The 16,145-nt window shown below is 45.2% G+C and overlaps 1 protein-coding gene across 4 annotated transcripts in view; it reads right to left on the bottom strand.

Annotated features, from left to right (window-relative positions):
* PIK3R5 (phosphoinositide-3-kinase regulatory subunit 5) overlaps positions 1-16,145 on the bottom strand; it is a 61,325-nt gene that overhangs the window by 12,905 nt on the left and 32,275 nt on the right. For all 4 annotated transcript variants that reach the window (XM_081848672.1, XM_081848675.1, XM_081848674.1 and 1 more), the window contains exons 4-14: positions 13,288-13,356; positions 12,282-12,420; positions 9,304-9,373; positions 8,152-8,326; positions 7,094-7,250; positions 6,885-6,968; positions 5,866-6,604; positions 5,073-5,223; positions 4,622-4,747; positions 3,678-3,806; positions 2,534-2,627 (exon numbers count right to left, since the gene is read on the bottom strand). In XM_081848672.1, the coding sequence (XP_081704798.1) occupies positions 2,534-2,627; positions 3,678-3,806; positions 4,622-4,747; positions 5,073-5,223; positions 5,866-6,604; positions 6,885-6,968; positions 7,094-7,250; positions 8,152-8,326; positions 9,304-9,373; positions 12,282-12,420; positions 13,288-13,356 (1,933 nt within the window). The remainder of the gene's footprint in view (positions 1-2,533; positions 2,628-3,677; positions 3,807-4,621; positions 4,748-5,072; positions 5,224-5,865; positions 6,605-6,884; positions 6,969-7,093; positions 7,251-8,151; positions 8,327-9,303; positions 9,374-12,281; positions 12,421-13,287; positions 13,357-16,145) is intronic.

The following is a 16,145-nucleotide window of genomic DNA, read 5'->3' as shown; positions in this document are numbered from 1 at the left end:
AAGTGTTACACAAAAAGGGACTCCACATGGACCCCTCCTGATGGACGCAACACCACACTGGACTTGTACATTGACTGCTTCCGCCACAGAATCCAAACAGATGTGACCAGAAAACACCATCGCTTACAACAAAATCTAAACCATGCCGAAAGGAGAGCCATAGATAATCTCAGAAACAACCCAGACATTATAATTAAAGAAGCGGACAAAGGTGGAGCGGTCGTCATCATGAACAAAACTGACTACATTCAGGAGGCTCACAGACAACTTTCCAATACCGCCTTTTACATAAAATTGGACTCAGACCCCACACAAGAATACAAAAAAGAACTGAACAAGATTGTTAAGGAGCTACCCCCACACATCCAAGAACAGATCCTCACAAACACACCAACAGAACCTCGACCAGGAACTTTCTATCTTCTACCTAAAATACACAAACCAGGAAATCCAGGACGCCCCATCATTTCAGGTATTGGCACTATTACAGTGGGTGTCTCCGGTTATATGGACTCTGTTCTGAAACCATATGCCATCAGTGCTCCCAGCTATGTACGTGACACCACAGATTTTCTGAGGAAAATACAATCTTTAAATAATCTTCCCAACAATACTATACTAGCTACTATGGATGTGGAATCTCTGTATACCAATATCCCACACAACGATGGTTTACAAGCTATAAGGAATACCATTTCAGATAAAACCACAGCGGACTTTGCTACCAAACTCTGCCAATTTGTCCTTACCCACAACAACTTCAAATTCGGTGATGACCTGTTCCTTCAGATCAGCGGCACAGCAATGGGCACCCGCATGGCCCCACAGTATGCCAACATCTTCATGGCGGATTTAGAACAACGTTTCCTAAACTCCTACCCACTCAAACCTCTCTTGTACCTGCGATACATTGATGATATTTTTATCATCTGGACACATGGTCAACAGACCCTGGACACCTTCCACCAGAAATTCAATGATTTTCACCCCACCATCAACCTAACAATGAATCAATCTATGCAAGAAATACATTTTTTGGACACTACTATAAAAATACAGGATGGGCGCATAGACACCACCTTATACCGTAAACCAACTGACCGACAAACATATCTACATGCCTCTAGCTACCATCCCAAACTTACCAAACAGTCCATTGTATATAGCCAGGCACTACGTTACAGCCGCATCTGCTCCAATTCTACAGACAGAGACTCTCACCTAAGAGATCTACAGCAAACCTTTTTAGAACTAAAATACCCAGCAGATGAAGTTAGACAACAGATCAACAGAGCCAGACTGATACCCAGAGAGAACTTGCTGCAAGACAGACCCAAAAAAGAAAATAACAGAACACCTCTAGTCATCACATACAGCTCCCAAGTTAAAACAGTACAACGCATCATCAGAGATCTACAACCTCTCCTGGACAATGACAGTTCTCTTTCTCAAGCTCTGGGAGGAAGACCTTTCATTGCCTCCAGACAGCCCCCCAATCTTAAACAACTCCTAACCCACAATAATACTATAACCAGACTTAACACGGACACTGGCACCAGAGCCTGCAATAAACCCAGATGCCAACTTTGCTGCCACATACACCCGGACAACACCATTACTGGCCCCAACAACATCACACATACCATCTCGGGACTATTTAATTGCTCATCGTCTAACATTGTGTATGCCATAAAATGCCAACAGTGTCCTTCAGCTCTCTATATTGGACAAACAGGCCAGACCTTACGCCAAAGAATAAATGGACATAAATCCGACATCAGGAACCACAAGACAGAAAAACCAGTAGGAGAACACTTCAATCTCCCAGGACATTCTATACAAGATCTCAAAGTAGCTGTTCTATTACAAAGGAATTTCAGAAATAGACTGGAAAGAGAAGCTGCTGAATTGCAACTTATCACCAAACTTAAAACTATGGAGAGACCTGGTTTGAATAAAGACATTGGATTCTTATCTCATTATACATGACAAAGCCATTTTTCACCTTCTCACCCCTTGCTTTTTCCTGTTAGACCTATTGCAGTCGTTAAGAGTCGTCAACAGGCTCATCGCAGCTATCTGCCAATCACCCATTCCCACCACCCTTCTGAGTAATACCCCTCCCCACCTTCTCACTATATAGAAAGGTCCGGTGACTTCTGTTTCAGTGTATCTGAAGAAGTGTGCATGCACACGAAAGCTCATACCTAGAACTAACTCAGTTGGTCTTTAAGGTGCTACTGGAAGGAATTTTTTTATTTTGTTTTTACTACTACAGTGTTATGTTTGTATTCACCAAGGGTTTCAAGGGTGCCTAATCCTAGCAGTGTATTAATAGGAGAATACCTACCCCGGCAGATCATCATGCTGTCCAAATTCTCAATTTGCTGCTTTTCTATGGGTTAGGAATTTGGTTTCCTCTTTCCCATCTCTATTATCCCCTTCACTTTCCAGGGGAATAGCTATGTTGCAGACTAAACAGCACAAAAGGATGTCGCAGAGAACCTGCTTTCAACATCGATCAGATGCGTACCTGAGGCTTTGATGGCCCGGGTGGCTGCTGAGTGGCCCAGCTCTAGGGAGTGGATGAAGATCTCTGTCCTCGTCTGTCCTCCAATGAAGGTGAGCTGCGGAATTGAGGAAGGAAGAGGTCAATCCAGCATTTCTGAGACACCCTATTCAGCTCAGCCCTTCTTTAGGTCAAATATTTTCTAAAAACAACCCAGTAGCTTAGGGGCAAAAATGGGATTCTAATTAACAGAGTTCCAGTACACAACTTTTTAAACACAGACCAGGTCCTTTCAAAGGCATCGCTGAAAAGAAGAACACAAGGACCCAGAGTTATATGCTGCTGAGGAAGTCACTCTATGCAGTATAACAAATAGGCTTGGAGGAAGGAAGCCAGCATCAGTGTGTGTGGAGGCCACACAGAGTTGGCTTCAAGAGCACCCACAAGCAGAAGATTGTGTCTGGCAGTTGCTTCGTATTTACACAGTGACTTCATTCAGATTGTGGTTCAGTCATCAGACACTTACAACGAGTATCAGACACTTATGTTCACACACTTTTTCATTTCTCATTTCAGGGTAAACCAGAGTTTGTTATCTTGTCTGAACTGGGTAAAATAAGATTATGACAAACCATCGCTTGCCTTAAACTAGAACTGGAAGCCTCAGTTTGAACTGGGTTTCTAGTCCTGGATTGGAGATGAGCTGTGATTTACCTAAAGATCACATGAGCCTGACAACCATACATCTGGGTCCTCTCCAAGAGCAGACAATTGTTCTCTGATGGGACCCATATCAATTTCCTATGGAGGGGCTTCCAATTTTCCTGTCGTTAAGGCACAGACAACATTTTTAGTAGACAGGGGAGGGAGTGTGTGTGTGTGTGTGTGTGAGTGAGTGAGAGAGAGAGATAGATAGATAGATAGAGAGAGAGAGAGAGAGAGAGAGAGACAGACAGACAGACAACTGATTGTGGCCACCACATTGCAAGTTATCTATATTTGACAAATGTGACTGTTACAGAGTGAAAGTAGTGGCTCAGATCATGGAGGCCCAGCCTGGCCAAACACAAGGCAGGGGACACACAGTTGCTTCTCATCTCTCCAGCAAATATGAAGTGAGTCTTTAAGCTGTGTGGCCAATCCCATGAGGCTTTAGGACCAAACTCACCTCTACCTGATAGACCTGCAGCAACACTGGGCGGGTAGCAAAACGACAGTAATAAAGGATCATGTCAGCAAGGATGGGGAGCTGCTCTGCTGTATCTTCTAGGGGCTCACCCTCAGGTTTGGCAGATTGCTATGGAAAGAGCAAAAAGTGAACAAACCCCTCATTCACACACACAGGTCTAGGCCAAGGATGCCATGGTGATTCAACTGCAGCACCTACTCTAGTAACTCTTTCTTCAGCAACATAAGCAGCTTCCTTATCCCAAGTCAGACCATTGGTCTCTCTAGCTCAGCATTGTCTAAACTCACTGGCACTGGTTTTCCAGGGTTTCAGACAGGCATCTCTCCCTGGGACTTGCTGAGGACTGAACCCATGACTTTCTGCATGCAAAGCAGGTGTTCTACCACTGAGCTCTGGCATCCTCCAAGAGCAAGAGAGGAGTCAACATTTGAGCATCCTGTGGCTATTTGCCTGAAAATGTGCACCGCTTGGTCACAACAATTCTGTTTAAAAACAGAATCGCCAACCACTGCAGAAAAAATGAGAACAGCATAAGTATTCTCAGCAGCTGCCTTATCTTCAGTGCTTTACTTTGAAGAAGAACCCCTTCTTCAGGCAGATACATGTAGATGGGGAGAGTGCTCCATACAGCCCCCATAGGAACCCAGAACCAACAGCAATAGCTGGTGAGTTGGTGGGTGGTGATGGCAACATCAGTGAGTGGGCAGCTAGTTGGGCTAGCTGAGGAGATGGCAGTGGTGATGGCAATCTGTAGCCTTGAGCATGGCCCTAAACCCACACTGACCCAGCACCTAAGCTCAAAGCATGGGGGAGATGACTGAGTGTGAGCTCATAGGACACTGCTACACCATGAGGCCTGGATCTTACAAAAAGAGAGAGCACTGATGTTTTAGAGCATAAGAAGTATAGAGTTTAGGACCTACCTGGCATAGAACATTTGTGGGAAGGTTCATTAGCCCAAGAACATTGCGCTCGTACCATGGATCCAGCATACCAATGTAGACCGAGATATCGTTTGTGCTGCTCTCCACCCCTGCCAAACTAGGATCCTGAAAATCAAAGAAAGAAGCATAGCCCATTAACCAGCTTGCTGCTATCGATGGCCAGGTCTCACCAGAATCATAGCAAGAGGATGCCCAAATTGCTCCCAACATCGAAAGAAATCAAGGTTGAAATTCCTGCTGTGAAAGGTTCTTGATTCTTAGGGTGGAGGCACACAAGCCAGGCTATCCCCACTATCTCAGATAATGCAAGTAGGTTCTTTCCAAAAGAAGGCACCCAACAAGCACCAGTAAAAGCTAAAAGTGAAGATATTGTGCCTCCTGGCATAATGGAACATGCCCCCTGGAAGCCTGCCATTCCCCAAATGCATACCATTGATCCACAGGCACGGGAATGTGGATCTCCTGGAGAAGGAGGAGGGTAGGTCAGTGCAGATGAGGTAGAGCCACTCCTCTTCACGGGGACGTAGTAAAACTGCAGTTTGAAGTACCGAGTTAGCCAGGGGCAGCTGCTTTCCTGAGATCTGCAGCGAATGAATAGGAATGGACACATGGGAAACAGTGAGATGGAGACCCACCCTGCTACAGCCTTCAGTCCATAGTCCTAACTAAGCCCAACAAGCCTCCCTATTTGTCCAAGTCACACCCACCTGCCCTACACCTGGTCACCAGGGCTCACAGAATGCTGTGCCATTGATCACATGGTTTGATTTGAAACCCAGCAGGCAAAACTGGATCACCTGACAACATTGCAATTTCAGCTGATTGACACGTGGGTGGTCATGACTACCTATCAAACTCAGCCCGTGGGGAGGGGATCCAGACAGACCCAGTTCCCCACCCCTGTGCTACAGTCTGCTAGCATCCATCAAGAGGTATAAAAGAAGGGTACAGTACTGTAGTAGTTAGGCATACTGCAGAGCTCAGAACCCATGTCGGAGGCCATTTTCATGACATATTGGTGGCATGAAAGGGTAAGATAGGATATGAATTGATGGTGTGATGTGAAACTCCAGAGGGGACCTTATCAGCCACTCCCTTGGGCCAAAGGTAGGTAAGCAGGATGTTAAGAGGAAATCCCTCCTGTGTCTGCCAGCTGATCCCTTAACAGGGACTCAGCAAGTAGAGGAGATCACCAGCAGCCAGCAGGCTGTTCTGCCACTTACTTAAGATTGCTGTAAGCCCGGGCCACTTTCCCAGAGATGCGGTCAGAGCCAAACACAACCACCCGCAGCGTTGAGACCTTGGTGTCCTCGTCGCAGCTCAGGAAGGGCCTGCGCTGGACACAGGCATTCTGCGGCACACAGGTCTGGAAAAGTGTGGCGCTCAGTGCATGCTGTGGCAGAGAGTGTGCACGCCGTGAGCGTGTGGGGATGCGCTCTTTGACCACGGGGTTGTAGAGGCTCTCGGCTCGGCGCAGCGGCAGTGAGAGCGACGCCACCTCAGAAACGTCCCGCAATTCCCTGCCCAGGATGAGCTGGCTCTTGCTCTTGAACAGCTTGATTATCCTGTTGCTCAGGCGATACCGGTGCCTGGGAGATGCCTTCTCCTCCTTTGGATCCAGGCGGCCCATTGGCTCAAGGGAGCTCTCATCACTGTCCTCCACATAACCACTGTCTGTGTAGTCCTTCAGGCTGGAGACAAAAGTCTTCAAGGAGTTTTTAGAGGCCAACAAGAGTTCAGAGTCTTTGGAAAGGGCGGAGAGGACTGGTTCCTGCGAGTCACGGGGACTGACCTCCGACAATACGGAATACACAGATTCCTTGGAGACAGCAGCCAGGGAAGTCAACAGAGAAGTTCTTTCTGGACAGTAGCCATCAGCTTCTTCTTCTTCCTCCTCCTCATCTTCCAAAACCACAGGCTTTGGGAAGTGCCCTTCTTTGTCTAGTACCTCATTCAAGATGTCTGCAAAAGGGACAGAGATGCAAAATTAGGAATAGAAAAGAAGAAAATGTATAGAGTTTTAAATTTGAGATTGCTTTTATACACTCTGCTCTAATAGCACCCACTTTAGATTTGGAGATGTAGTAGGGCACAAGGGTCCCACTAGATCACAGCTGATGTTGCCAGGATTATCACCCCCTGGGGGAAAGAAACATACACAGCTGTGCATGGGAAGCCATGTTGGGGCCAAGGAACATCTCCTGGAATCAAGCCAAACTTGCTTACATGTTTCCAAGCTTACCAAAGTTATCCTTATCCCATCTGTAGGTGTAACACCGGGCAACAGGGATGGGGATCAGGTGGAGCTTACAAGGCTGGACTTCCCCTAAAGAGACAAGCAACCAGAGGTTAGGAGTGCAACATGCTCCTTCAGGATGGTATGGAACTGACCACATCCAAACATGCCCACCCACACCCCCCAAGGAAGAAACTGCCCTAATAATTTCCCACCTGTGATTTCAGGCAGCCCAGCTGCCTTTGCAATCTCCAGCAAAGCAGATTCTAGCTGCTCCTTAGCCATGGAAAGGTCATTGCTGGTGGCAGCTGCCAGCTCCTGAGCTTCTGTGGTGCTGGCAAATATTTCCATGAGCTTTTCTAAAGGTTTCAACTGGAGAGAGAGAGAAAGAAAGAAAGAAAGAAAGAGAGAGAGAGAGAGAGAGAGAGAGAGAGAGAGAGAACGGTCAGCAGAAGATCTGTCTGGTATCTTAGCATCCATTTCACACACTACACAATATACAACAGGTGGGAGGACATGGTTTAACCATGATGCATACACTGTGCTGCCCTGTTCTGAGCAAGGAACAGGATCACAGAGTTTAGGCAGGAGGATTTACATTTAAGTAAATATCCTGCAATGCTGCAAGGACACACACACACAGAGAGAAATGCTGTGGTTTTGGGGGTAAATCCAATCTACTTCCTGAACTAAATAGTCAACCTGCAAACAATGCGAGGCAAGTTATTCAGTATCCTTCCTTCTCTCACCCTTTGACCCAATTACAGATAGGTAGCCGTGTTGGTCTGCCATAGTCAAAACAAAGAATTCCTTCCAGTAGCACCTTAAAGACCAACTAAGTTAGTTCTAGGTATGAGCTTTCGTGTGCATGCACACTTCTTCAGATACACTGAAACAGAAGTCACCAGACCCTTCTATATAGTGAGAAGGTGGGGAGGGGTATTACTCAGAAGGGTGGTGGGAATGGATGATTGGCAGATAGCTGTGATGAAAGCTCACGAAAGCTCACACGAAAGCTCATACCTAGAACTAACTTAGTTGGTCTTTAAGGTGCTACTGGAAGGAATTCTTTGTTTTGCCTTTGACCCAAGCCACTTTCTTAGCTATGCCAGTTTTGATTCATTTGCCATCAAAACGTCTGCTTCTTCAAGACTGAAAACTACTGGAACTTAAGGATCGCTCAGTAACCATTCCACAGAGCTATGTATCTTAAGACTGACACCCGCTGCCTGCCTGGCACATCCAAGGCCCCAGACCACACAGCTTTCTCTACCTTGAGAACTTCACGTAGTCTTGTCAGGTCACATTTGGTCCCAAAGTTAGCTTGGTAGATGTGCTCCAGGAGTGTCACGAGTACCGTGTGCTGGGAGTGCTCTGCCGTGCTCAACTTTTCAGCGACTGAGAGAAACTCCCCATCAACCTCTGAAGGGTTCAGCAACAGGACTGTTCTGTGGGGGTGGGGGGTGGGGAATAGGTAAGAGAGGAGAGGCAATAGGACGGCAAGCTGTTAACAGCCCAATTCAGAAATGGAGAGACTCAACGTTTATCTGTGCCTGGGGCCACAGATCACTTCCATAATCTATGAGCTATTGGAGGGCAGGAGAAAAAATGCAGTGGCTCCATACTTCAATTAATTCACATCAAGCACCAGCAGGTGGCACAGTTTTTCTGTTTTTCTACACCCACTCCCCTTCTATGAACTAGCATGCTTAGAAAACATAGCCCGGCATTGTTGAGATAGCTAGCAGTTATAAGACTGCAGAGAAATAATCATAATCTACAACTAGCCCTCCTTATCCATGAACAACTGTTAACCATAAACATATCATGTCTGAAGGGGTGGTAGATTGAAAAGGGGCAGTTGTAGACTTGTCTGCACCTCAGCAGACAAACATCAATTTAGGGTCAGACACAGGTCACTTCAGAGTCTGGGCTGATCCTGTACGTATCCATTATGATCCCACCATCCACATTCCTTTCCCAAACTGTACCTATTTGAAGGGAACAGAGACCTCCTAACAACAAACCAAAATTCCCATGATTCTTTAGGGGAAGCCATGGCTGTTTAAGTGGCAGGATTCTGCTAGTGCAGTTGGGACCTACGATCTGCCAGGTTTCAAGCCTGCCTACAGTCACCCCACCACCACTGGTCTGGGAGCCATAACTTTTGTCTGGGGGGGTTTCACAGCTACTCAGTAGTGATGGAAAGTTACTCTGCATACACAGAGGACTGTTTCATTTATCCTTCCTTCATATAGTTCAGGGATTTCCTCTGTTACCTGAAATAAATGCTGGGGCTGAGCCCTGGTACAAGCCAAGCCCTGAGCAACAGGAGGACCTGGGAAATTTAAAGGACAATATACCACAAAGTTCCTTCCCTTTCCTAACCCACAGAAAGCAGTCATGATTCCTGCATGATACTTACACAATGGAACTCTCACAGCTCTTTGCAGACAGACCCTGCTCTGCCCTAACCAGCCTTTGAAATGAAATCCCTGTTAAAAGAAAGAGAAAGTTGTTAAAACACAGCAGTGGCATCCACTTCTCACTGAGACCTCACAGAACTGGTGGGCTCAGGTGGAAGAGACAGGTGAACCCCACAGGGGCAGGGCTGAATGGAAGAAGGAATTCAGCTTGAATACCACTCTTCACCATCATCTTCTTGGATAGGGTCTAACTCCCAAACAGTTTGACACACAGTGTTTTTTTTACCAACATTGATTTCCCCAAATGTGTAGAGCTATGCAGAAGAAAGAAAGAAAGCATATACAATTTGCTTGCAGCAGTGAAACAACCCATCAGACCAATTGCCTCTCAGCAAATCTGTTGGACTGAAGGATCCACCATGCAAGATGAGCAAAAAGCATAGAGCAGCTTTCCAAATCTCTCAGCCTTGGAGAAAGATAGCTTCAAGTCAGTCCACCAATGGAATTGGAAAGTTTTGCATTCCCCTGTTTAGGAGTGCTCAGCTACTGCTTGCTTTCAATAATTCACCACTGCGTAATTCTGTCTCTAGCCATTGCGCATTGAGAAAGTGCTACCTACGTGACATCCACTACTCCAACAGTTCTTCCATGTTCCACAAATATTCAACCCATTTCCAGTGCAGCTTCTCCGCTTTTGAAACAGTCCAGCTGAAGGACATGCACCCCACAGAGCAATTCTTACTTACTGACTCAAAAACTCTCTATTGTGTGTGGTCACATGGTTTGCAAGGAAGCAATAAGGTAGTAACTAGGCCCATTTCACATTGGCAACATACATTTGAAGTGCATGGTGTCTCCAAGGTTTACACCTCACAGAGCTACAATTCCCAGCAACCTTAACAAAGTACAGTTCCCAGGGTTTCTTTGGAAGGAAACCATGTGCTTTAAATGCATGGTGTGGATGAGGCACCTGTTTTTTAAGGCACCAGTAGCTACTGGGCCCCTGGATATTTGCACCCTTGGTCATTTGACAAGATAAATCAGATTAACGATTGCAGGCACTGCATTGTTGGATTGTTGTTAGCCGCCCTGAGCCCGGCTTCGGCTGGGGAGGGCGGGATATAAATAAAATTTATTATTATTATTATTATTATTATTATTATAATGAAAAAGCTTACTGAACTCTCTCAAACTTCAGCTTCCCTAAGAACTCCAATAGTTCAATTTAAACTGTGATGATTTACTGAAAGGTCTTATAGCAGAAGCAAGGAATCGGCAGCCTTAATGAGGAAATGAAAAAGAGACACCCTGTATTTCACCTCTAATGGCATTAATAGGCTCTTCCAAGGTAGATCTGACACTGAATCTGTTGCAGGTTGAAACACAATGCTGGGCACCCAGGCACTTTCTAAGAAAGCCTCTCCATTTAATTGGGGAAACTGCTTAATGAGGAGTAACAGAAGGCTGGCTGCCAGCATGGCCTAATTAAGAAGCTTCCACTGCATAAACTTTAAGAACCCTTATGAGTGCTGATAATCAACGGGAGCAGAGTCTAAGCTCATTAAGCAGAGGCTGCACCATCGTTCACGAGCAGAGACCAGAGGTCCCAGTGTATCATATGGAAATTATCTGACACAGTTACCCATTCAAGGTCCAAGTCTACCTGAATGGATTCTCTGTTGTTACTGGAGCATTTCGATGAGCTATTCATCCCCTTTCAAGTGAAGCTGGAGGGTAGGAGAGCAATGGAGTGCAACCACATCCATTGTGCCAGGCAAATGACTTTGCACAAGAAACGTTCTATCCTTGGGTGGAAACCATGGGCTTATAAAAGGTCAGAGTACTGAAAGGAGCTCTCCAACCTCTGGTTCAAATCCTCCTTCAGAAGGGGGAACATTAGACAAACCACTGTACTCCCATTTTTAATCCCTACAGGAAGATACTACCCTCGCTGGAATGTGTCCTCGAACTGAGATACTGCATGGCTGAAATGTAGCCTCCTGTCCAAAGGTTGACGCTGCATCCCTTGTTCCACACTTGTTTCTTCTTTATTTTCGCCTCTGGCCCTGCCTACTTTTACCAGCACTGGTATGTGGCCCTTGGAAGGCTGCCATCTAGGGAATTTTGCCCTTGGGCAGAAAAACGTTCCCCACCCCGATATAAAATGCTAAAACAAGAGTGGCACCTTCCAGATTAAGAGATTTATAGTAGCATACACTTTTGTGTGCTGGGGCTTTATTTCAGATGTGGACAGTCCATCAGCCCACCTGGATTTTCCTCAGTGAGTTAAAGTGCTTTCTTCTCTGAAAGTAATATAAATGACTAAACAAATCTGCCTTGGATGCTTTAGCTGAAATTCCTGCATTGCAGGGAGTTGAACCCTGGGGTCCCTTCCAGCTCTACAATTCTATGATTCTAATAACCTTTATTTGATGGGCCTTTTGTAAATAACCCATCCAGTATGGTCTATAATGCATCTTGTTTCAGAACCAATACTGTTGATATGCAAGCACTGAGTAAGCTTCTTTCATCAAGATACAGCCTTAATGCTTTTACCCTATGTGCTGGCACCATTTGCACACCATGCAGCATGCCAGCAGGCTTATGGTGTGGGATGAAGCCACCACACTCATATAGGCATGTGCATGAAACACCCTCCAAAAATGTTGTGCTTGCTGTAGAGAGTGCCTCTACATGAACACATATGGCTACGAGTGTTTTAAAAATCAACTATCAGGATCACTGTCTTGACTATAATTGCATTGTTGGCAATAACCCTTGCCACAATGTATGCAGCCCACTCCAGTTCATAGCACAGAGTTAGCTTCAATGCCTATAGGGCCGGTAAATGTACTGGTGCAACTTTAGGTTTCTCAGAAATTCATCAACACCAAGCACACACCCCCCCAAGAAGGAAGAGTCAGCACCACAGAGGGCTGAAGGAATCCTGCTGGGAGCAGACAATCTGGATCCCTACCTGGGGCTTTGAGTTCATTGCTGATGAAGGTCAGGAGCTCCTGGCAGATATTACAGTATGGCACAGGCCAGGTGAGGAAGTCTTGGTATGTCCTCATGGCTCTCAGAAGGAAATCTGACTCTGAAGGAAAGTGTGGTGTCTATAAAGAAAATAGCAGTGGTATAAATAGACCAAGAAATGGAGGCCAGCATCTCCTTATCTTCTTCCAGATATAGGAATTCAGCAACTTTAACCATGCACATTTCCCACTGCCAGCTTCAGCTGCCAGCACTGTGATCAAGTTCATTCAGCAAAATCCCCCCCCCCCCCGCCAAGGAAGCCATTGGAGAAAAAGAAGACGGGCTGATGCTACATGGGCTCAAGTTCAAGTTTCCCTTGCTGAGCAACAGTGCTGAATGCTTTGAGTGATAGCCCCAAAAGATGTGCACACACCACCATCAAACACAGAGGAAAGCAAAGCATCAAGGTGAAATCCAAAGTGTAATTTGACTTTGCTGTTAGTCATATAAAGAAACAGAACAAATAAATAGGGGGTTTTTGAGGGGGAGTTCACACACATATAGAATTCATCAATGGATCCTTGCAGCACTCAATTTGCAGTCAACAGTTAGAAGTTCCTCTGTTGAAGAGTACCAATAATTGACATCAGGTGAGACAGAAGCTCTTTGGTAGTGATGAAACCAATCAGTCAGTGTTACAAGTCAGCACACAATGAGCATGCATGTGTAAACCATGTATGTATCTAGCTAGATAAAAATATCCCAACTACCAATGGTTCTCCTAAAAATCAGGAATACAGAGGTTGACCTGAGTCAGTAGGGAAACTCAAAGTTTAATCTATGTTTTAATTTTGTACGTATGAATAGCTGTGAGCTCTGTTGAGTCCTACATGGTGAAAAGCTGGATACAATTTTTTAAACAAAAACAAAAGGTTTTCTCATCAACTTTAACAGCCACAGAGCCAATGCCTTCAGCTATTCGTTCCAGCAATGCTGGGACAACTTACACACATGACAGCTGAGCTGAAGAGCAGAGCCAGCGGAGCAAAGAGATCATAGTTGCATTTCTCTTGGACCTGCAGAGGAAGAAAAGAAAGCACAAGAGGGAAGTGAGATTCTGGTAAAACTACCCAAAGAAAAGCTACCCAAACCGATCACCTGGAAGCTTTGGAGGAGAATTGATGTGTGACTTGACAAGATTGCTATTTGATTCTCTCTAGGTAAAGTCTACTCTCCAGGTGTTATTTGTTGCAGTGGCAAGTCGCTCCTCCATGGTGACTTTGAGCCCAGCCACCACATCATTCTTGGTTTCTTCAATCACCTTCTCCAAATGGCCCTCACATTTCAGAGGAGTGTCACTATTTCCTAGCCATTCTAAACAATTTTTTTCTGTATTTCCCTTTTTGTATATAGAAGGTGTGCCTGGCACACCTTAGTAAACATTCCTAACAATATGGTATTTTTGATCCAGTGGTAGAATATCATTGGGTAAGCCGAGAGAGAGAGAGAAGAGGGGGAAGTTCTCACACAGTTCCTCTTTGTCAAGAAGAGAAACCAAGCAGTATTTCAGCAACCAAACATGGTATATTTGCATCTTTAGTCAGAACAGCTGCAAAGGCTGCAAGTTGCACAACAGACTACAACAGAAGCTGTGTGACAGGGTCTCAGTATCACCCTAGCACAGGTAAATTGATATCAAGATCTCCAGGTCAAATTTCTTATGCTGTGGTTTTCTTACGTAAGCCACTGGAAATCAATAGTCAGACTGCTCAGCCAGTAGAGAGAATCATCCGCTTTAAAATGTAGGACTCTGAATACTGCTGCTACTACTAATCATACTAATTTGTTTTGGGAGTTTTTATTACGTGGAACTCAGCGTAGGGCTAAGTGGGGCATTGCATGAGTAGAATTAGGTCCACTTGCTCAAGAAGACTTTCCCACACTACTCCTCACATGTGCCTCCTAAATTTGTTCTGGGGTTCCCCCAACCCTCCAGAGCAGATTTAGTGGGTGCAGAGGGGCACCGGGGGGTGGGGCAGAGAGGGAAAGTCTGATTGCACAAGGGGACCTTGGTCTGTGAACAAAACAAGCTAGGTGCATCCTCCTCATTACTATTATTTTTTTTTTAAATAATATTTATTAAAGTTTTTTTTAAACAATAAACAAAAAACATACATAATAACATAGTCTTTTCAAATTTCCACATTTCATTCTCCTCTTTGGACTTCCTCACATCTCTTGTTCCTGCATTCTGAACTCACAAATTTTGCTAGCAAATTATTTACTTGTTTCAATTCATATCATATAATTATCCAATATTAAATCTCAAATTTTAGAATTTAAATCACACTTTTGAGATCTTAGTTTTGAAATATTGTTTATCCAAAATTTGTCTTTTCTTTCAGTTATGTTCAAATTTATATTCCTTATTACTAATTTGTTGGAGCCGTGTTATTACAAATCTTACATCTTTCTTAGCATTCATACAATTTACAATGTTTTTGTAGATAATCCTTAAATTTCTTCCAGTCCTCCTCCACCAGTTCCCATTACTATTATTATTTCTATCACTATCATTTTATTTAGTATTACTATTTATATATATATATAACTGAAGTATCTCCTAGAGAAGGAAGAGAGTTGATTAGCTCCCTGAAGAGGGGAACAACCCGTCTACGGCCCTTTCTGCTCTTGCAAGGCCCTATAATGATGCTGTGGCACATAGTACCCCTAAGTGCAGTACATTTTCTTCTTGCAGGCTCTCACCTGCTGCTGATTTTTGCATGTTGAGCCACAAGACTATTTTTAGGCCAAAAATTCCTCAATAGCCAGGGCAGGGCCTCCATTAAACCCGCCAGGAAGTTATACTGTCTGACAACAATTTAAAAAGAAAGGGTGGGGGGAAACAGCTTCTAACGAATGGGTTCACAGGAAAACCTGCTACATTCATTCCCTGGGCAGCAACCTTGCTGTGACCCTGTTGCAAACAAGAGTCCTGGAAAGCCTTTTGCATGCCACAAGCTGGGGTCTCCGTTCCTCAATTCCCCACTGGCCTGCCATCACAATAGCTGGGGAACAATGGAGGCAGGGAGCTCAGCCTGCCAAGCAGCTCCCAACATTCTGCCATGTGAGAGACAATTGCTCCCTAATGGGGAGGTGTTGGACAAAGCAGGAAGTAGGAAATCTCCACTTGACTCTGACAGTTGCTGACCCAGGTGTTCTAACTCATTCATTGTCCTCTTTTTCCCAGCAGTGAAATTCAAACCTCCAGATCCAGCATAACAGAGAGCAGAGCTGGGCTCAAGTCAACCCACGATCCTCAAGGACTCTGAATTCCATAGGATCCCAAGCACAGTATCTGCATTGCCACATAAACAGCAAGGTCAACACCGGCTCAAGACATTCTGCTGCAGGGTGGGGAGGCAGTGGGGAGAAGTAATACAAATGGTGTCTTGCAGCAATGTGCAAAACAAAGTAACTGGCAAACTGCTGTCCTTTAAAAGTTCACAGAGACTGCTGCTGAGGCCAGATTGTTCTTTCGTCGTTTAGTTGTGTCTGACTCTTCGTGGCCCCATGGACCAGAGCACGCCAGGCACTCCTGTCTTCCACTGCCTCCCACAGTTTGGTCAAACTCATGCTGGTAGCTTCAAGAACACTGTCCAACCATCTCGTCCTCTGTCATCCCCTTTTCCTTGTGCCCTCAATCTTTCCCAGCATCAGGGTCTTTTCCAGGGAGTCTTCTCTTCTCATGAGGTAGCCAAAGTACTGGAGCCTCACCTTCAGGATCTGTCCTTCCTGTGAGCACTCAGGGCTGATTTCCTCAAGAATGGATAGGTCTGATCTTCTTGCAGTCCATGGGACTCTC

This window comes from Podarcis erhardii (assembly GCF_964252035.2).
Source record: "Podarcis erhardii genome assembly, chromosome: 2".
Taxonomy (NCBI): Eukaryota; Metazoa; Chordata; class Lepidosauria; order Squamata; family Lacertidae; genus Podarcis; species Podarcis erhardii.
Note: the sequence above shows the minus strand (reverse complement) of the source record. Positions and strands in the feature narration are given on the sequence as shown.